At 45.6% G+C, this 21,717-nt stretch overlaps 1 protein-coding gene across 1 annotated transcript in view; it reads right to left on the bottom strand.

The window, feature by feature from the left end:
• LHFPL6 (LHFPL tetraspan subfamily member 6) overlaps window positions 1-21,717 on the bottom strand; it is a 226,232-nt gene that overhangs the window by 14,250 nt on the left and 190,265 nt on the right. The window contains exon 3 of the mRNA XM_090027038.1: window positions 13,371-13,469. Coding sequence (XP_089883164.1) covers window positions 13,371-13,469 — 99 coding nt within the window. The remainder of the gene's footprint in view (window positions 1-13,370; window positions 13,470-21,717) is intronic.

Below are 21,717 nucleotides of genomic sequence, written 5' to 3'. Positions count from 1 at the left end.
GGCCCGCAGCTGGTGGTGTTGGGGGGCAGTAGTGAACTGCAAATGGGGACCACCCACAGCCACCGCCAGCCACATTGGCATCAAGGGGTGGGGCAGGTGTGGGTGGCAACCACCCACAAAACTGGTGGTGGCTTCAGCAGCGGCAAATATCGGGGGGACATGTGCCCCCCACCCTCACTCCTCCCCTATGCATCACCTATGCAGCTGATTTGCTTCCTTTGGTGACATTTATTTTGACCCCTGAGAGACGGCTCAAAGAGACTGAGGGCTAACCAGTTCATTTGGAAGGAAAACAGTTGTCCTTTCATAACATGTAGGGTGGAGTACTTGGCTACTCATTAGCATTCTCTAAGGAAAGCCCATCAGGTCTTCTGCAGCACCACAATATGCCTCACAAAAAGGAAAGTCTGTGTCTGAAGATATCCATAAGCTCAATCAAGGTAGGTAAGAAGCAAAGACTCCAGTAAAACATATAGTAATAATAACAGGAAAGGATACTGAGACCATCTGGTCAAAGGCCTATTCCTCTTAATTAAGACTTTGAAGGCTCAAGCCAGCAGAGCACAACAGGTTTGAGATTACTGTTGCCTATGTCTGCAAAACAGAGTTTCGCACATTTATGTGTGAACATTAGACAGTAAGGTAGTAAAATACAGGCAAATATCCAGGATTGGTACAAAAGTGTGTGTGCAAGCTGTTCTACAATACTTCACAGAACAGAAAAAAAGTGTTCAGCATAAAACCATAAAATCTCATAAACTGCAATATTCCAAGAAAAGTGATGGGAAACCCATGGCTAGGAACAATTAAAACAACAATGTATGCACTAGACAATTCACTGCAGGGATCTGTCTTGAACCAATAATATATTATTCTAAATGCCAGCTGAGGCTCAGTTCTGCAAATCGTGATGAACGTGTAATGTTTTTAATCATTTATATTTGATATAAATACCATTTTTCGTCAACCAGGATGGGTTTGTATAAGTAGCTATAAATCCTATCCCTAGACATTCCCTTTAGAAATGTCCCCAAGGATAATACCCAAAAAACCACAGATCATTAATAATATTAATCCCTACCATACTTCTTGTCAGTAGACCTCAAAGCACTTGGCAAAGGAGCTCAGTGTCATTCTCTCCATGTTTGTAATGAAAGAATCTGGAGAACACAGACAAGAAGTGACATGCTCAAGGTTATCCTGTGGGTCAGTGGCTGAGCCAAGAACAGAACATTGACCTCTTTAGTCTTAGTCCAGTACTTTTGCCACTGGGATCCACTTCCTTAAAAGTTAATGGGAGGGGGGGGGCTTCTCTCAGACATATTCTTTTGAAAATTTTCCTTTATACACACATTCAGCTTAGAACAAGGTGACAGCTTTTAAGAGGCTTTTTACAAAGTTGGTTCATCACTTGCAAAATGAAAATGCTACTGCAAGCGTTCTGTACAGCCCTAATGTTTAATGCCAATTTCTTACGATTCTTGGCAAGATCTCTCTGAACCTTCAATGTTCCTTGGTGGGAAGTTCATTTTTTATCAGTTAGTATTTTGTGACATCTTTTTTAATGTAATATAATAAATGTATCCAGCTTACTTGATGCTAAATTTGCTGTAAATTGCTTATGTAACCTGGATAATTTTTATAGGGAAAATTGTGTGCTAATTGCTCTTGCTGTCTGTATGATTCTGTATATCAGAATTTATTTAAGTTTTACTGTCTGCCCTGAAATAGTGTGCCTACCACCACGGAACAGACTGAGACCCCTGGGCAGTTCTACAATATAAATAATCCATAATAGAAACTTCAGCATATGCTGTACCAGGTTTTGACAATTTTGATCTTTTCTCATACATTTGGTGAAGAAATAAGACGGCTCCTTAGCATTTATTTAAATTATTTTTATATGCTTCAAACCTGGCCCCCTTCTGGTGACACTCTAATTGGCTCCTGCCATGCCTGCAGGCTCCTTCTCAGGCAGCCTGTCTTCTCTTAAAGTAGCAGGAGCAGCAAGTCTCCTGCTACACCAACTTACTGATAAAATAACATTAGCTGACCCAGCCATTACAGTATTGAGGGCACTGTCATATACTAGGTAGGTAGATAAACAGATGGATATTTTCATGAAAGCCATATACTGGGCTACATTTCGGTCATTTATAAATAAAGCTTTACTGATTCATTAGTCTAAATTAGCATTTTGTTTACAGGCTGATATCCTTACTGCAAACAACACACAGCCCAGGGCCTGAGCTAGGCAAGCAGTCCAGCCTTGAGAGCCATGCAGAGAGGAGCTCCTGGGCAGCAGGGTTCCCGGGTAACATCTGAGCTGGAGTAGGCAACTCTGGAGGTTTGAGAAAGGGGCTAAAGGCAAGAGGCATGGGAGTAAAGAGGCCTGGGAACAAGGAACAGAGAGCCTGGGGTCCAGAGAGAGAATGTCTGAGCCCAGGAGGGGATGAACAGGCAGGGCCAGGGGCCTGTGGCACAGCAGGGGCAGAGTTGGAAGTGTTGACACAGCGAAAGAGCCTGAGCCCCAGGTGGGGAGTCTTGGGCTCTTGTTACTATAATAAGGGAAAAGGCATCAGATAGATCCCTGAAAGCTGAACAGGGCTGCTAGCCATAAGAAGGAAGGCAGCCTAGGCAAGGATCTGCCCACTAGAGGGGAGAGGCTCACTTGTGGCCACTTTTGGAGAACTCTGCCTGCGCCGAGTGGGCTGCAGGGTAATAGGCAGCTAAGGAGTAGGGCAGAGCCTAGCCTAGAAGCAGTTGTAAGCTGAGAAACCCCTGCTCAGCTGGAGCTCCACGTGACAGGAAGGGTCAGGGTTTAGGCTGCATTTAAGTCTAGGGCCTGAGCCAGGTTAGGGAGACTAGAGTGCGAGAAGCTCCTGGCCATGACTGCAGGAAGGGACTCTGTGACTCCTGGAATCCCCTAAGGATGCAAGGAAAACACTGAAGGCTTGCTGTCAGGTGGATGTAACCCAGGGCAAGGGGAGGCATGGCTGCTCTCACAACAGCTACTGTTGATGCCTGGACTCAGCATGGGTTTACTTTATGTTATGGCCAGTGTGCTTATTCCTTTGTTACAGTTTAATCTGGTGGGTTGGGTTTGGGAAAAATCAGGTTGGGGGATGTCCCAATAGTGCCTGAGTGCATCTGGGGGTGTCCTGAGCCCAGTAGGGCTTGGGGCCCAGGACATGGAGTGGGCTTTGGCCCAAAAGCTAGCAGCAGACAAGAAGGAGAGGGTAGGCTAGCTCAGGTGGAGGGTAGGCAGGGCTGGGAGCCGAGACAGGGAGAGCCAAAAGAGGCTCAGAGCCCGGAGCATGTGGGACCAAGGCCAGGGCACCAAGGCAAACAAAGCCAGGTTCAGTGCCCACAGCCAGGGCAAAGATAGGGCCAAGGATGCCTGAGAAGGATTTATAATAGAGCCAGGGGCCAAGGAAGACATACAGGGGCTGGAACTGCACTGGAGCTAGAGGGCCCAGCAAAAGAAATGGGTAGAAAAGGCTGAGGCCCTGACAAGAGAGCCTGCAAGGCATGGGCATGGTGTAAGGGGTGCTTGGAGCCACATAAAAGCCCTTAAGGCTACAGATGCCATGGGGTAGTATGGGCAGGTCAGGAGGACCCACTTTGCCTAAGATGGGCAAAACTGAGACAGCAAGGTCTGGTAGGGATCTGCTGGTGGCTAGAACTGGGGAGTGCTCTAGGACCCTTAGGCAGCTTCCCTTTCAATGAAACAATCAAAGTGTGGTAGGCAAGTAAAAAGGGGAGGGCACCCTAGAGCTTGAGCTGGGGCAAGGGTAGCATGGTTGTCCAGGGCACTATGGCCACCCCTGAAACCTGAACATTGCTATAGGGGTCCAATCGTTGGAACAAGGCCAGATCTCAGGAGTTACATGTGTAAACACGGCCAGGGAGCCAGAAGGTCTCACTGGCCCAAGGGTAGGGCCACGGCCTAGAGGAAGGGGTCAAAGGCCAAGGAGGACAACAGCCAGAGACTGGAGGAGCCCATGAGTCTCAACTGTCCTAGGAGCAGGGTCAGAGCCAAGAGAAAGGGGGCCAAAGACCGGGTTTCACAGTCAGAGACTGAGGGGGCCAAGGAGCCCATAGCCCAGGAGGGGTGAGAACTGGGACTGGAAGTCTGTAGCCCAAGGGGGCTTTGCTGACACATGCTCACAGGGCCTGTAGCCCAAGAGGGGTGTTAAGAACAGGAGAGAGAGGAATAAGTAGTATCAGCAAGGCCTGGGCATGGGTACTGGGGTGGGGATGGAGCCCACATAATTAGCCATTAAGGTGATGAGCAGTGACACCACCACTCATGAAGAGATCTGATTTGGGAAGCCCTGAAGCAGCCTCGCTTTTCTGAAAGTATCATTTCTTCAAGGCATGGCAGGTGAGGAGTAGGGGAGAATGCCCAAAGAGAACCAGGCTATCAAAGGCTGAGGGGGCTCCAGGGGCATCACGGCCACCCCTGGAGTGGAATTCTGTTACGCTAGGCTCTACAGGAATTGTATCTGGCCAGATATAGTCCATTTATGTCCATACTGGGTTGTACAAATATTTCCTTTTGTTAGAAAAATTCAGCTCTGTAAATTGTATTGACCATAAAACTCAAGCTGACAACTAGATCCCATGTTGCTTTAATATATATATATATATATATATATATATATTCAGTTTAAATATATATATATTCAGTTTTTTAAAAAGCCTTAAACCAGCAGACACACTAAAGTGCCAAGTCAGGCTTTTTAGAAAAGAATACAAAAATACACTTGTATATGTAAATTAAAAGCATGATTATTTTTTCCTGAAGCCTTATTAAATGTTCCTTTGAAATTTACATATAAGTGGCTTTTTGTTTTTCCCTCACAATATGGTCTATCTCAGCAGTATTTGGAGTGTTTGATTAGTCTGAAGCTTTTGTTGGAGTGCCTACAGACAGAAAAGAATACCTCTTATCAAATGCACCAGCTATGAATTAGGGTCTTTGTGGGTGTTTAGCACTGTTATTTATTTTCTCTGTCTAGGATTGTTAAAGCTCTTTTCATTCAAACTGTTAATTCCTGAAGATTTCAGGCTGTTTTTCATGATGGAAAATTTTAGATATTTTTATCTCATGCTCTGAAACCCCAGACTTACCACTCCATTCCTTTCAATCCACCTATCATGAGGCTGTATCACAAGGATCATCTTTTCCTGCTCATAGCACCAAGTCCTCCTCCTTTCTGGTTAATATATGGTGAATATCATGGCCTGTCAGGTAGAAGATTGTACTTTGATTTCCTGAAGGAGAGGGTGCTCCTTTTCACAGTATAATCTACAGGGAGTTTCATGATGGTAGCCCATAACAGAGGTAGTAAAGGAGGTTCCAAAGATCTGATAACACTGATACCATCCAAAGCAATTCTAAGCTGGTCATTTATTTGGTTCACCATGGAAAAGTGAATAATATCTGGGCTGAACTCTGGTGAGAGAGAGACCTATATAATGCTGTAGGTGTTCTTAGAAAATACAATGTGATGCTGTCATCTCCAATAACCAAACTGAGCAGAAGACTGTAACAGACATAGATGTGGTCTATGCTTTGAAATACCTGTCACATTCTGTCTGGATTTAGTGGCTAAAACTCTTCATCTTCTGCTTCCTCCCACTGAAAACAAAAAAGCAATATCACCACTAAGTTACCAGCACCCTGCTCCTCCTCCAGAGATTCTGACTTCTGCTAGCCCTGTTCTGATCATGGTGGCTGCTCCTGACAATCGTAACAGATCTTCTAGCACCTCGTTTCCTGCAGCTGCAAAACAGTGCTTGCAGCATTTCTGCAATTTCTCTTCAGCATCCCATTTGTTTTCTCCCATTGCATACCAACTCAGTTCACTCTTCTGTCCCCTTCTTTAACCTCCCTATCCATTCCTTATTAACTTTTCTTGCTCCCATCTTTGTCCATGCCACACGTGCACATATCATAGTTTCATAGTTTCTAGGGTAGGAAGGGACCTGAGTACATCATCTAGTCCGACCCCCTGCCATGGCAGGAAAGATTACTGGGATCAAATGACCCAAGCAATGTGTTCATCTAACCTCCTCTTAAACACCCCCAGGGTAGGGGCCAGCACCACTTCTCTTGGAAGTTGGTTCCAGATCCTAGCCGCCCTCCTGATGTCTAGCCTCCTGATGTCTAGCCTAAATCTACCCTCTGCCAGCTTGTGACCATTATTCCTGGTCACTCCTGGCAGTGCTTGGGGGAACAGGGACTTCCCCAATGCCTGCTGATCCCCGCTGACTAGTTTGTAACTGGCCACTAGATCCCCCCTCAGCCTTCTCTTGTGGAGGCTGAACAGGTTCAGGTCCCGTAGCCTCTCCTCATAGGGCCTGCCCTGTTGTCCCCTGATCATACGAGTGGCCCTCCTCTGGACCCTCTCCATGCTGTCCACATCCCTCTTGAAGTGTGGCACCCAGAACTGGACGCAGTACTCCAGCTGCAGCCTGACCAGTGCCGCATAGAGAGGGAGGATCACCTCCTTGGACCTGCTTGAGATGCATCTGCGGATGCATGACAAGGTGCAGTTGGCCTTCCTAACTGCCTCCCCACACTGCCAGCCCATGTTCATCTTGGAGTCAATGATGACTCCAAGATCCTTTTCTGCCTCTGCACTGAAAAGAAGGGAGTTCCCCAACCTGTAGGTATGGTGCTGGTTGTTCCTCCTCAGGTGCATCACTTTGCACTTGTCAGTGTTGAATCCCATTCTGTTCTCATCCGCCCACCCCTGTAACCTGTCTAGGTCTGACTGTAGCCTATTGCTCCCTTCTAGCGTGCCCACATCCCCCCACATCTTAGTGTCATCATTAAATTTGAACAGGGTGCTTTTTACCCCCTCGTCCAAGTCGCTGATGAAGATGTTGAACAGTGCGGGCCCGAGGACTGAGCCCTGGGGGACCCCAATGCTCACATCCCTCCAGGCTGAAAACGACCCATCCACCACCACTCTCTGGGTGCAGCCCTCCAGCCAGTTGGCGATCCAATTGACTGTGTGGGTGTCAACCACAGTCCTCCAGTTTCTTAATGAGAACAGGGTGAGAGACAGTGTTGAAGGCCTTCCAAAACTCCAGGAAGACTCACACATTCCTCCCTTCCTCCCCCGGCACCCATCCACACAGATAATCTAGGGCAAATGAAATACCCAGGGAGCAAGATAAGAAGTCAGTGGAAGAAAACTTGTTCTAAACCCATTCAAATGAAGCAAAGAGAATTTTTACATCCCTGTGCCGGAGCCTTAAAGCAGTTTGTTCTTGGCCCCTATCCAAGCTAGCAGAATCAACCTGTTAGCCACTTAACAAATGGTGGTTAAGTCCTTGTTCTTAAGAAATCATCACTTGATGTTCATTAGATGAATTTGCCAAATACCACTTTTGTCTCCAGTCTTTGCTTCTTGGGGGAAGGTGAACAAGAAAGCTGTGTTTGAGTAGCTCTGGCTTCATCCTGATTCATTTGACTTTGTGAATCCCTATCAGCCTAGTTCCAGTCCTAGAAACTGTATTACGAACCTTGGTTGAGATCTTGCAACAAAAGATAAATGTCAGATATCTAAATCAGTGTTAGTAAATGTATCAGTAGTCTGTGCTCTGCCATTCCTGATTTTTCTGCGTGATTTGTTGTGAGTGGAGGGCTTTGTTTCCTAGGTTTAAAAAAATTCCCTTCCAAAAAAATTTCCCTCCCAAAGGTCTCAAAATGATTCTGTTGGCTCATCCCCATGCAGTTCCATACTGTCACATCTCCAGATCACCCATATATCTTTTGCGAGGGCTCCTGAAATGTTTATACTAGAGCAATAGCTCTGGCATCCTTGAAATAGCTGCAGCATGCTTTCTGCTTGGTGTTCAGTCAGCTCCCTTCTCTTTCTGACAGGTAGTACCTCTGAGAGCGGTAGCACAGAGCGGGACTTGAAATGTCACAGTATGATTCTAGCTAGCCTCAGCACAAGGGGGAAGAGCAGGAACTGACTCCCCACTGTCGGCAGCAGCTGCATCACCACCCCACCCCACTCAGAGCCTGACTCAAATTTGTTTCACAGGATTCATAGTTGCTTTCTGTGTATAGATTTGTAAATGCAGTTGTGTGCAATTGTTGTAGCAACTGGTCCCACAGTTTCAGAAGTAAAAAGCATATGATTGCAGTTTAATCACATTAAATATTCGCATGAAAGCAATAATTACTCAAATTTGTCTTGAGACTCAGTGAGATTAATTCTTTGAAACACTGTTCTTGGCCTGTAGGCTTTAATGAGAAAACCAGTCTCTAATGATTCAGAAAAGACTAGGCCTGGGTTATCATTAATTGTAAAGTATAAATTAAAAGCAGCAAGCAATCTGGCTAATATCCAGTACTAGGACTATGATTCTCCTCTGTCAGTGGCCTTGGTAACTCAGCATCCACCATGTACTGATTTCAACGTAGAAATACAAGCTAAGCATTTAAATTCATGGACAATGTATCTTGGTCACATTTAGTGGCCAAAGCAGCATGGTGAAAATTCCTATGGCAGACTTCTGGTCTCATTTATAATCTGTTAACTAATGTGTTAACATAAGATTTTAACAGATCAGCAAGAACAGGGCCTAGTCAAGTTTAGGCTTGCATAATACACATGTAACAGGCTGCAGATCCAGATAATATGGTCAGAACGGAGAGCTTCATAAGTACTATAATATGTCCCCTGCTCAAGTTCTTTATGCATCCTTGGAAGGAAAAGCTGACAGATGATTTTTCCACAAATCTTATTTTATTTCATCTATTGATAACGTGATTTAATCTACAAAAAATGCAAGACTCACAAGTCATGATCAAGGAGAGAGGAGAAGGCAGCAGGGCTTCCAAATTCATTGAATGCACAAGGAGTCATTTAAACTAAAACACTGCTAGGAACACCTTTGTGGTCATTGCCCTCAAAGGATTCAAACCTACCTTCTTGTTGCATTTTCTAAAAGAATATTTGGGAAATGTAGCTGTTTGCTGTATTTTGTCGAGGACGAAGTAATTGAGTTCAGATTCAGGAGACCCGCTAGGACTGTTCCCTTCAATCTACTCTACTGTTTGGCCCAGGCTTATCCAGAAATGAAGCCTTCTGCCACTTCCTCTGAAATATTTGCTTGACAGATAACAAAGACATTCCTTTTCCTAACTGGACCAAACCAGGAAAGCCAAGACTGCAACTGAACTCCAACTAGCTTCAGGCGTCAAGGACAACAAAAAGTCCTTTTTCAGATATGTGGGGAGCCGGAGGAAAAGCAAGGGCAATGTTGGACCCCTGCTAAACCAGATGGGGCAACTGACAACTGACGCCCAGGAAAAAGCCAACCTATTAAATAGGTACTTTGCGTCAGTCTTTCATCAGTCACACGGGATGCCCATGCCTGCTATGGGACAGGGAAATCTGGGTGAGGGGGATCCCCTACCCTCCATCAATGCTGACCTCGTGAAGGAACACCTTGAGAAGCTGGATACCTTCAAGTCAGCCGGCCCTGACAATCTACACCCCAGGGTACTCAAGGAGCTGGCGAGCATCATAGCCCAGCCCCTGGCAGAGATCTTTGAAAACTCCTGGCGCTCTGGTGTAGTGCCCAAAGACTGGAAGAAGGCCAATGTGGTGCCGATCTTCAAGAAAGGGAGGAGAGTGGATCGGGCTAACTACAGGCCCATTAGCCTGACTTCTATCCTGGGGAAGATCTTAGAAAAGTTTATTAAGGAGGCCATCCTTGAGGGACTGGCCCAGGCTAACATCCTAAGGGACAGCCAGCACGGGTTTGTTGCGGGTAGGTCTTGTTTGACCAATCTCATTTCCTTCTATGACCAGGTGACCTATCACCTGGACGAGGGAGAAGAGATTGATGTCATATATCTTGACTTCAAAAAAGCTTTTGATCTGGTATCCCATGATCACCTCTTGGCCAAACTGGCCAGTTGTGGCCTTGGCTCCACCACGATCCGCTGGCTGGGAAATTGGCTTCGTGGTCGGACCCAGAGGGTTGTGATTGATGGCAGTCACTCATCATGGTGCCCTGTGACCAGTGGGGTCCCTCAAGGCTCTGTCCTTGCACCCATACTGTTCAACATCTTCATTAACGATGTGGACATTGGAGTCAGGAGTGGACTGGCCAAGTTCACCGATGACACCAAACTTTGGGGCAAAGCATCCACGCCAGAAGATAGGCGGGTGATCCAGGCTGACCTGGACAAGCTCAGCAAATGGGCAGACGAGAACCTGATGGTGTTTAACACCGATAAATGCAAGGTTCTCCACCTTGGGAGGAAAAACCTGCAGCACCCTTATAGGCTCGGCAGTGCTACATTGGTTAGCACTACAGAAGAAAGAGACTTGGGGGTCATCATTGACCACAAGATGAACATGAGCCTGCAATGCGATGCTGCGGCTAGTAAAGCGGCCAAAATGCTGGCGTGCATCCATAGATGCTTCTCGAGCAAATCCCGGGACGTCATTCTCCCCTTGTACTTGGCCTTGGTGAGGCCGCAGCTGGAGTACTGCATCCAGTTTTGGGCTCCACAATTCAAAAAGGATGTGGAGAAGCTTGAGAGAGTCCAGAGGAGAGCCACGCGCATGATCAGAGGTCAGGAAAACAGATCTTACGATGACAGGCTGAGAGACATGGGACTCTTTAGCCTGGAAAAGCGCAGGCTCAGGGGTGATCTGATGGCCACCTATAAGTTTATCGGGGGTGACCACCAGGATCTGGGGGAACGTCTGTTCACCAGAGCGCCCCAGGGGATGACGAGGTTGAACAGTCACAAACTCCTGCAAGACCGTTTCAGGCTGGACATAAGGAAGAATTTCTTTACTGTCCGAGCCCCCAAGGTCTGGAACAGTCTCCCAGCGGAGGTGGTTCAAGCACCTACATTGAACACCTTCAAGAGTAAATTGGATGCTTATCTTGCTGGGATACTATGACCCCAGCTGACTTCCTGCCCTTTGGGCAGGGGGGTGGACTCGATCTCCCAAGGTCCCTTCCAGCCCTAATGTCTATGAAATCTATGAAATCTATGAACTGCTTTCTCTCCTTGGTGTTCATGTCTTTTAAATCTTTACAAAAAAACCCACAGTTGTCTGAGGTTTTTTTTATTCTCTGTCTATAGAAAATATATCTGAGGACATTAATATCAGAGAAGAACAACTGAATTAAGACAAGAAATATTCAATGACATTTAAAAAGGTGGACTAGGGACTTGCTGCCAAGCAAAATACTGTTTTTTTTTGTTTTTTTTTAACTGTTGATGGTATTCAATGCAACCTATTGCATCCCATATTGAAATGTCAGCAGATCTTCACTGATAACTCATGAGCCAGGTACAAACACCTGCATCAGAAGGATGGATTAGTAGCAGACTTGGCTGAAATATCTGTGCAAAATTAGAAATACACTGTTTGCTCTTAATCCCGGAGGCAAGGAAGACTCTTGACTACTCTGTCATCATCATTTAGAAGTGGATTCTTGCAAAAGCTAGGGTGACCTCTGCCAAGTTCAGCTCACAAAAGGTTTTGTAAAATGAACTGTACAGCTTGGCTTGAAGGAATTGAAAGTGTAACGTAATTGTTTGGACATTTGAGTTCAGCGTACTTGAACAGACAATGGACACTTAGGGTTATCATACATCTGGGTTTTCCCAGACACGTTCTCTTTTTTGGCTCCCTGTCCTCGTATCTGGGTGGGTTTTCAAAATGCAAGCAAATGTTCAAGTTTTTTCTCTACCTCTGGTTTCCTGGGGACTAGCAGGTTGGCTGCTTAGGGCTGGGAGCAACGAGCAAGGTGATTGTCTGTAGGAGGTCACATGCCCCTGGCAACTGCTCCCAAGTAAAAATGTGTGCATGCCCATTCAGGAGCTGCATGGGCAATGGCTGGGGAGGGCAGGGTGCTGTGGGTCTGTAGTGTGGGGCATCGGCAGGACTGGGGGTGCAGGGGGCTGGGGGTCAGGAGTAAGGGGCACTGGCAGGGCTGGGGGGTCAGGAGTAAGGGGCACTGACAGGGCCAGCAGGCTTAGGAGTGAGGGGCAGAAGCAGGGCATCACTGCCCCCCCACCAGTAATCATATATTCCTCTCCCCCCTCCAGGAGCCCTTTTTGATACTGGAAATATAGTAACCCTACCTTTCTCTACGTTGCAGATGCTCCCCATGGCAAGCCATGGGCCTATTGATACTACATCAGCAGCAAGCCTTAGGGAGGACAGGACTGAGCACACCCTGCCTTTTGTCTCCGACTTTCACATCCACTGACGTGCACCAGAATTGGGGACTTGTCCCCAGCACCCACTATTAAACTCTGTCTCTGCCAGCTGTGGCAGCAGGCCCAGAGCCAGGTCCCAAGCAGCCTAATGGGCAATTTCTGTCTCTGGAATGCATCAACAGACTTGCATGGGCAAGACATACTCAGTCTCCTCTTATTGGCGACTTCCTCACTGACATGGTATAGAGTCTATAGACAAGCCTCAGGGTTTCCCTCCTCCACAAGCATAGGAAGTTCTAAGACCAGTTGAGAACTTCTTGTCGGTAGGTCGGTGCAATTGCTTGTTGGGAGGGAGGATATGTACCCATTTCCTATGTGCAGGAATGCTTTCAGCCTCTATTTCTCAAACTTCCAAAAACATGGGCAGAACTTCACGAATACATCAAATCTCAAACCCAAGGCTGAGTAAATTTTAGGTTTACTATGAATATTTCTTTATTACTTTCCTGTGACCAGATGGCTCTGCATGTACCAGTAAACACTCTATGGACATTTTTTCTGCTGTTGTATCACAGTACAAATTCATATTACATCTCTTGTCTTCTGTCACCTGCTATATTCTATCATGCTTTTGAGGCAATTGCTTCCTTGGAGATTCTGATTTTAAAAAGGGTATTTTTTGTCTTAATGATACTTGTGATGTTCCATCAGAAAACAATCACAGTAAAGTTTTAAGGAGTCTCACAGCTTGCATTCAATATGCAAGTGTGTGCACACTCCCATACCTACAAGGGTTGCTTAAGTGAACGTATTTTCTAGGTCTTTCTGTGCTTTTTAGGGGAATGTAAAGCAGTGAGGGCCAACCCTTTTGTCAGACATGGCACAAATTAACCTTCTGCCCTCCAAAAGTGCCACTGATGCTCTTCCCTTGCCCCAGTGGCTACTTTGCTTTCGGCTCCCTACCCAGTGCTTCCTCCCTGATCTGCCGCTTTGCTTCCTGCTGCATCTGCCATTGTCCTGCTTGTTCCCTCTCTTGTCTGCTGCATGCCACACACATAGGCTGCCCATGCCACTTGCAGCACACATGCCCAGGTTGGCCACCCCTCTTTAAAGGGACTGAGATAGAGTGACAGCTACTTACCCAGTTCAAACTGGTTGGAAAGATTACCACAGGTCTGCCTGACTTCTTCACTGTCCCAACCCAAAGGATAGAGAGCACAGCCAGAGCCAATCAATAAACCTATGGAGAGGACAGAAAACAGGGCTTTAGTCAAACAATCACCATTTTTCTAACTACCATGGGCATAGTACAACAATATTTGGAATCTCAGTATGAAAGTGTCAGATTAGTCTCTTCAGTCAGAAAGCAAAGCAAGAATCCCTGCCACCCCTGCTACTTCCACTCTTGTCAGTGTATGTCTCAGGACAGGGTAGATACCTGAATTAGCTTAAAAAACTCCCTCAGGCACTGAGGAATTTATGGAATCATCAACAGAGGCTAATTTACCCCACTTCCAGGATATCTACCCAGATCAGATGTAATTTTCCCTTTTACACTTCAAAAGTGCTACATATTTTGTTTGGAAAACTCAACATGGGGTTAAATAGAGCCATGTTAATCACAGCATTTAAAAGCTGATTGCTCCTGATTAATTAATACAACAATCAGTCATGCTCTATAATTGCTTTAGCATGAAAATGTAAACCAACAGGCAGTCTTAACTGTTCTAATCCCTTGTCACTTTTTTCAACTTTCTACAAATTCAAAGACCAAAATAGAACGAGTAACTGTTATCTGATGAATTTATACCTCAGGAGGTCAGAACATAAGATTTTCATGAACCAGGTCAGCAAAAGCAAGTGACCTCTTGAACCACTTTGCCCACTATTATGTTCTGTTGGAAGCTTAACATTCACAACATGTTTTGATTTCTCAGACCCTTATTCCTTCCAGAACAGATGTGTATTTTACTTAAATCTTCCTCTTCACAAGATCATGCTGTGGCTAAAACCAAAGAGTCATGACCATTCTAAAAATACATTTTTATCACCCTGTGTTCCCAGCTGAAAAGGCAGCGTCTGGTTGGTAACATCTTTAATTTTCTGATGCACTTTTAAAAGGAAAATTCTACAGGACATTTTAAAAATATACCCTACATAGTTTCAATTTTAACCGTTTTTTATGATGTCCTTGTAGAAGACTGACCATTAGTTATCATTAATATATCAGCCTAGGCATGCATAGCATTTTGCAGACTGAAAGTACAAGATCCTTTGCAACATACAGGCTCAACCATGTCTTTTGTCTAGTGGATGCAGCACTGGACAGGGATTCAGAAACTGTGGATTCTACTGGTGGCCATGCCACTGGCCTGGTGAGTGATCTTGGGTAAGTCACTTGACTCCCTCTGCTTCAGTTGACTGATCTGTAAAATGGGATAATGATGGTGGATCCTGCCCTGCCCTCTCCTTTTTTAAGTACTTTGAGGTCTATTGTTAAAAACCCCTATGTAAGTTTCACAGTAATCCTCTGCCATAAGGAGGACACCTGAGCATTAGCTAGCAGACCACACATTGGCTATGGTCTGGTCAGTGCTGTGGGAGAGGTCAGAGGCAGACAGGCTTTTTGGAGCTAATCAACAGGTAGCTTAATATCCTTCCTTGGAAGATCTGTTTAAGAAGAGCTCCGCTAGTTAATGGACAGAGGCTTTGTTTTCTTAACGAGTTGATAAACACTGAGTTAGAGGTGATAAACATTCCCTGGGGGGCAGCTCAGGAAGGGGGGAATAATCAGACCAGCCTGGGCCACGTCGCCCTCAGCACTGTCTTGTGGAAACAAAGGGAGGGCTGTTCTAGCACCCCCCAACTTCTAGCCTGAGCAACTGCAGGCATGTGCCTGAATTTCTGGGATGTCTGTCTGGGTTACAAACTGACTTAGCCTAGCCAGGTTAGACAACCTGCAAAGACTAAATCAATTCAGGCTCAGGCTTTTTTGAATGTTTGCCCCTAGCCAGGATGAGCATTAAAAGGTAAGGGCAAGGTTTCATAGTTTCATAGTTTCTAGGGTCGGAAGGGACCTGAGCAGATCATCTAGTCCGACCCCCTGCCATGGCAGGAAAGAGTACTGGGGGTCAAATGACCCCAGCAAGATGTTCATCCAACCTCCTCTTAAACACCCCCAGGGTAGGAGCCTGCACCACTTCTCTTGGAAGCTGGTTCCAGAACCTAGCCGCCCTGACCGTGAAGTAGCGCCTCCTGATATCTAACCTAAACCTACCCTCTGCCAGCTTGTGACCGTTATTCCTGGTCACTCCTGGCGGTGCTTGGGGGAACAGGGACTCCCCCAGTGCCTGCTCATCTCCCCTGACTAGTTTATAACAGGCCACAAGATCCCCCCTCAGCCTTCTCTTTTGGAGGCTGAACAGGTTCAGGTCCCGCAACCTCTCCTCATAGGGCCTGCCTTGTTGTCCCCTGATCATACGAGTGGCCCTCCTCTGGACCCTCTCCATGCTGTCAACATCCCTCTTGTAGTGTGGTGCCAAGAACTGGATGCAATACTTCAGCTGCGGCCTGACCAGTGCTGCATAGAGGGGGAGGATCGCCTCTTTGGACCTGCTCGAGATGCATGACAAGGTGCAGTTGGCCTTCCTAACTGCCTCCCCACACTGCCAGCCCATGTTCATCTTGGAGTCAATGATGACTCCAAGACCCTTTTCCGCTTCCGTGCTGACAAGAGGGGAGTTTCCTAACCTGTAGGTATGGTGCCGGTTGTTCCTCCCGAGGTGCATCACTTTGCACTTGTCTGTGTTGAAACCCATCCTATTCTCCTCCGCCCACCCTTGTAACCTTTCTAGGTCTGATTGTAGCCTGTTGCATCCTTCCAATGTGCCCATGTCCCCCCACATCTTAGTGTCATCAGCAAATTTGAACAGGGTGCTTTTTACCCCCTCGTCCAAATCACTGATGAAGGTGTTGAACAGTGCGAGGACAGAGCCCTGCGGAACCCCACTGCCCAAGGTGTTGCAGAACCTTGCACTAAGCATTTGAGCAGTGTAGGAGGAACCAGTTAGGAGCCTTGAAGAAGCAAAAATACAGCTAGAGAAGTAGGAAAAGAAGATAATTTCTCTTTCATACCATTTTTTAACAAACTTTGACTGTTTTCTGTTTTTAACAGTTGAAGCACAAAAATAACTTGGCTTTGTTTGCTTCCTCCAACATATGGTAGTTGATTTAATCAGAAAATGTAATATGTGTGTTGCTTAGTCTCCTCCATGTGCCTGTCGCCATTGCCCTGGGCAGCCTGTTTTAGCAATATTTCATAACTTTCAGGCACAGCAAATAGGACTTATAGGAATGCTAGTTATTTTTTATTTAAATTCTCAATTAATTTTAATTAGGTAGATGGCAGACAAAGAGGGTTCCTCAGGCAGAGCAGCTTTAACGCAGGCCAAAATGGGCCTACACAGCTTGAACTTGTCCTGTAACACTTTGAAATATTACTGACAACTTACAACATGTATAGAAAAGATAAAGGCAAAAGGGCCTTGCAAGCAATGGGTAACATTCTTGGCTTCTTTCCAAAGGTGCTGAGCACCCACTTCACTCCTTGAGTAAAGGAGGGACTTCGCTTTCAGGACTTTGACTGTCCAACAAGGGTAGGAAAGAACCAAAATACTACAGAAGGATCCAGACAGCAAAGTAGAATCCTTGGAATCCTACTTATACAAAATTCCTTTCATTCAAAGAAAGCTCAGCGTCACCACGTACAAGTGAAAGGAAAATTAACATAACAATGTTGTTCCTGCCAAGTATGCAACACAAACTGGTAGTGGTTGCCAATTACTCTCATCGGGTGGCAAGAGTGTGTAGGGGCTGCATGTTAAACTCATAAAAGGGCTGTTTTGTTTTCAGATCAGTTTAGGCTTTGTTAAAGTGACAGGATTTTTTTCCCATGAATATTGCTCAAAACATTTTCCTTACCCTTTTACAGAGCAACCTCTTCCAAATGTTCAGTACTGAGTATTTCCTGTGACAGCACATGTGGATACTGTGACTATTAACATTTGGGTGAATAATATATATTTTCCCTTGCCCTGGTTCTCTTTGTGCCCATGCCCTACCCCCTCCACACATAAAATAGCTGCTGCACAGAAGACAAGAGCATGGCTTGCTAAGCAGTTATATGGGTGAGATAGGAATACTGTCTAAAAGAGTGCTGCCAATTTTTCATATCAACAGCTTTTGAGAATATTTTACACATGCAAAATTCTCCCAGACTTCAGTGACCTAAGTAAACAACACTTCTTGTTCATCAACAAAAATCCAGCTATTGAAAAATCTTCTCTGGAACCAACCACCATCATATATAGCTATGATCTGTATTTGGTCTGCAATTACAATAACTTCCTAGAAAGAAGAATGGCTCATATTGTTGGAAAAATCTAATAAAAGATATTGGATTTACTCAAAGAACCTTGTCTACCTGTCAGGGGTGGGCAAAATGCAGCCCGCAGGCCATATGTGGCCTACCGGGCCATTCTATCTGGCTCACAGGGCCCCTAAAATATTTAGAAAATTAACATTTATCTGCCCCGGGCTGCCTGTGATGTGGCCCTAGATGGCTTGCCAAAACTCAGTAAATGGCCCTCCCCCCCAAATAATTGCCCATCCCTGGCCTATCTCATTAGACCAACATGGCTACAACCTATACCCCTAGATGGAAAAATATTGCCTACTAATTTTGAGCTTACTTCTGTTCCCAATGGTAAATACTTGGAGTGGGTCTTTTTATCTTTCATTTGGCAAGGACTGCAGTTTGGTGGCTTCGTAAAGTAGAGGCATCAACATAGGCCCCTTTCTGTCTTGTTTTCTATCTTTGTGCAACATATCAGATGTCAAGTGCATGATTATGGAACAGATACTACAGATCACCAGGAAGGACATGTCCACTGTTTTTTTTGTGTGGTGGCTTTCAAATCATTAACCTCCTGTTTGTAGCCTGGGGGAAGAGGGCAAACGAGCCACATTTTTTAGTCTAAACAAATCAACAGCAATCTTTTTAAATAGGTCTGAAGACCATTGTTCTTGTGATTGAGACCCAGAGAGAAGACTGACAGTCATGCATTCCATTCCTCCTTATGCTATAGACCATTTTGCAGCTTTAATTTCTTCATTTTTTTACTTAGCTGTAAAACAGGGATAATAATTCTTGTTTATAGTATGGGCATGTTGTGAATCTAAACTAGCAAATGCTTACAAACTGCTCGGGGACCCTCAGGTGAGCAGTGCTATAGATATGCAAAATTTTATTATTATAGTAGATTTGTTAAAACACCTCTTATGTTCAGTAATAAAGGGGACAAATTCCACATTTAGATGCTCCATGCATTCCCCAGTAAAAAATATTTAACCCCCATTTGTATGTCTCAGGGCCTAATTTGGCTCAAAATATGTTGCTGTATTTTCCTTCAGATTTACCATTATAAACATTTTGGGTCTGGTACTGCAATTCGTTACATGTTTGTAAAGCATCTTGCACAATGGTATCATGACCTGGATGATGCTATAACTACAGCTGAACTTATTATTATTGTTATTTTTCCTTCCATTTGCCAAAGATCTCTGGGGAACACACGGAATAATGCAAGTCTAATAAGGCATCACTGACTTTAGAAATGGTATCATTTTTCTCAGTATTTTAAAGGGGATCATCAATATTGCTTTCTGAAGGGCCCCTGCTTAAACTAGAGCTGGTTTCCAATAAAGTGTTGTTGTGAGAGCCTAAAGGACTACAAGCAACCGGTATCTTGTTTATAATTTTCCATGCCCCAGATTACCTTCAGTTTTGGCAATAATTTATCATGTTTGTTAACCTTCTTATCAAATGGAACAGAAAATGCCACAAGGAAGTGTTCTGCCTTCTTCATTTCTATAATCACCATCTCTGGGCTTCTACTATGTACTTCAAGAACAGTAATAACTGAAAAAACTCATAATATTTTTATGCTTTTATATTTGTAATAATATAGTGTACCCATTTTAGTTTAAGAGTCTGCTGAATCTTTCAGAAAACAAGGAAACCCTGAAGGCCACACAGAGTCCAAACATGATAATGCTAGATTGGCTACTTGCCCTGGCAACAGACATAAGGCTTTCTGTTTTCAGTTCTCATGTAAACCAAGAGAAGTTCAAATGATGATCTCGGTAAGATATTAGCATGAAACTGGCATGCCATCAAAATTAAGGCATATCATATAAACACAATATGTACAATATGGTAATAATTAATAAACAACCCAAGATATGGTTGGCAGATACTGTAATGTTAAACAGCTGAAAATGGAGAAATGAAGTGCTACAGGATAAAGATTCAAAGATTCATAGAAGTAGGGTTGGAAGGGACCTTGTAGATCTTCTAGTCTGACCCGCTGCCCTGGGCAGGAGAGAAAACCAGGCTCAAATGACCCCAGCCAGGTAGATGTCAAGCCTTCTCTTAAAGACCCCCAGGGTAGGAGCCAGCACCACTTCCCTTGGAAGTTGGTTCCAGACCCTAGCCGCCCTGACTGTGAAGTAGTGCCTTTGGATGTCTAGTCTAAACCTACTCTCTAATAACTTGTGGCCATTATTCCTTGTTACCCCGGGGGGCGGGGCGCTCGGAGGAACAAGATCTCTCCCAAACCCTGCTGGTCCCTCCCAGTGAGTTTATAGATGGCCACCAGGTCCCCCCTCAGCCTTCGCTTGTAAAGCCTGAACAGGTTCAGGTCCCGCAGTCTCTCGTTGTAGGGCCTGCCCTGTTGTCCCCGGATCATGCAGATCTCTTGTAAATTGTTGGGTAAGGTTAAATAAACAAGTAAATCTCTGCACTGATTTCTGATTATTAACATTGTTGTCATTCATAAACCAAGGAAGCCCACGTGAAAAATGACAAACCACTGTTCATGACTGAAAAAAAAAATCCCTTCCCTAAAGAGAACAGCTCTGCCCCACTCTGAATCAACTTTGGTATTCCAGCAATAAGTGAACATTCGGATTCTTCTTGTGCAGGAAAAACCATCCACTGTGGCTTCCTTTATTGCAGCATCCAGCTCTGGCTTCTGACTCCAGGCAGTGACAATGAGATCAAACAGGAAGCTGCCACCTTACTTCAGCAGTCCACTAGCGAAAAAATTGATGTAACTAAATTGTTTCCTGTCAAGCAAGAAATGATTTTTTAATTAATCTAGAGATGCCAATATCTCAGAACTTTCCAAATCTTCCAAGACACTCTGTAAAATCAAAATAGAATGAGCTTTGCTTGGATATCAAGCTGATGATATGAGCTGGAATGGGAGGGGACAAAGTCCAGCTCACAGGTGGATCCATGCTGCTGGGGTCTCCATGGAAACTAGCCCCAGCCATGCGGGCCAGGGCTGCTGAGACATTGAGTCTAGTCACCAGTCAGATCTGCCATTTTGCCCACCCCAGAACTAGAAACACAAGCTGCAACTGCTTAAGTACAAAGAGCAAGGAAGATAAAACAGCTATAGATGTTTAGTAGAGAGTTTGTTTGTGCCCTTTTAAGTAAATGCAGAAACAAAATGGACTTCAGTTTGGTGTTACAATAAGCCAAATGAATATTCAATTACAAATATCTAAAGAGCCTCATTGTCGTTTGACTTGAGACACTAACTGGCTGAAATTTTCAAAGCAGTCTAGAAGATTTAGGTTGGGGTATCCAGCCTTTTTGAATGTGGGGCCAGATCATAAACATTTTATCACCCGGTGGGCTAGCAGGAGCGAGTGCTCGTGCAGCCTGTCCAGTCCGGCCACGCCTGGGGGGTGCAGAGGTCAAGCCTGATCCCACCGTGTCCTCCCTGCCACCTGGGCAGCCTTGAGTATGCTCCCACACCTGCGCACCAGGGCTCAGCAGCCAGGGGAACATGCGGGGACCCTTTAGGGGTGTGTGGGACGTACAGGGAGACCCCCCTGCTCCCTCTCCCCCGGGGCAGCCTGAGCCTGACCGGCAGGGCTCCCTCCCTCTCCGTTGCCCACGACTCACCACCCCCAGCGCAATGTCTGCAGGTGCGGGGGGATGCAGGGAGGCGGGAGCGGTGCTGGCTTCCTGCCCCAACAGCCACAGCCACAGCAGCAGTGGCAGCAGTATCTCCCGTGGGCCCGGCTGCAGCATCCCTCTGAGCCAGCATCCGCGCCCGCCCGCCCACTGCACCGTGACCTGCTCCAGCCTGCGTTGCCAGCAGGGACTGGTGCAGTGTGGGGCCAGCATGCAAATGAGGAAGGGAGGGGCAGGGCTAGGAAGGGACACTGTGAAATGAGGAAGTGGGGAGCAGCTGCACTGTGTCAGCAATGTCAAGCTGACACGGTGCGTGTGGGAACCTTGTCCCTTCCCCAGCCCTTCATCAGCCATTAGGAAGCTGTTGAGAGGCTGGGGGAGGGACAAGGGGTGGGAACAAAAGTAAACAGCATTTACTTTCATTTCCCGTCACAGCACT

The sequence above is a fragment of the Crocodylus siamensis genome, chromosome 1 (genome assembly GCF_052110815.1).
Source record: "Crocodylus siamensis isolate JL-2025a chromosome 1, ASM5211081v1, whole genome shotgun sequence".
NCBI lineage: Eukaryota > Metazoa > Chordata > Crocodylia > Crocodylidae > Crocodylus > Crocodylus siamensis.
The sequence above is the reverse complement of the archived record's forward strand: the minus strand, read 5'-3'. Positions and strand labels throughout refer to the sequence as shown.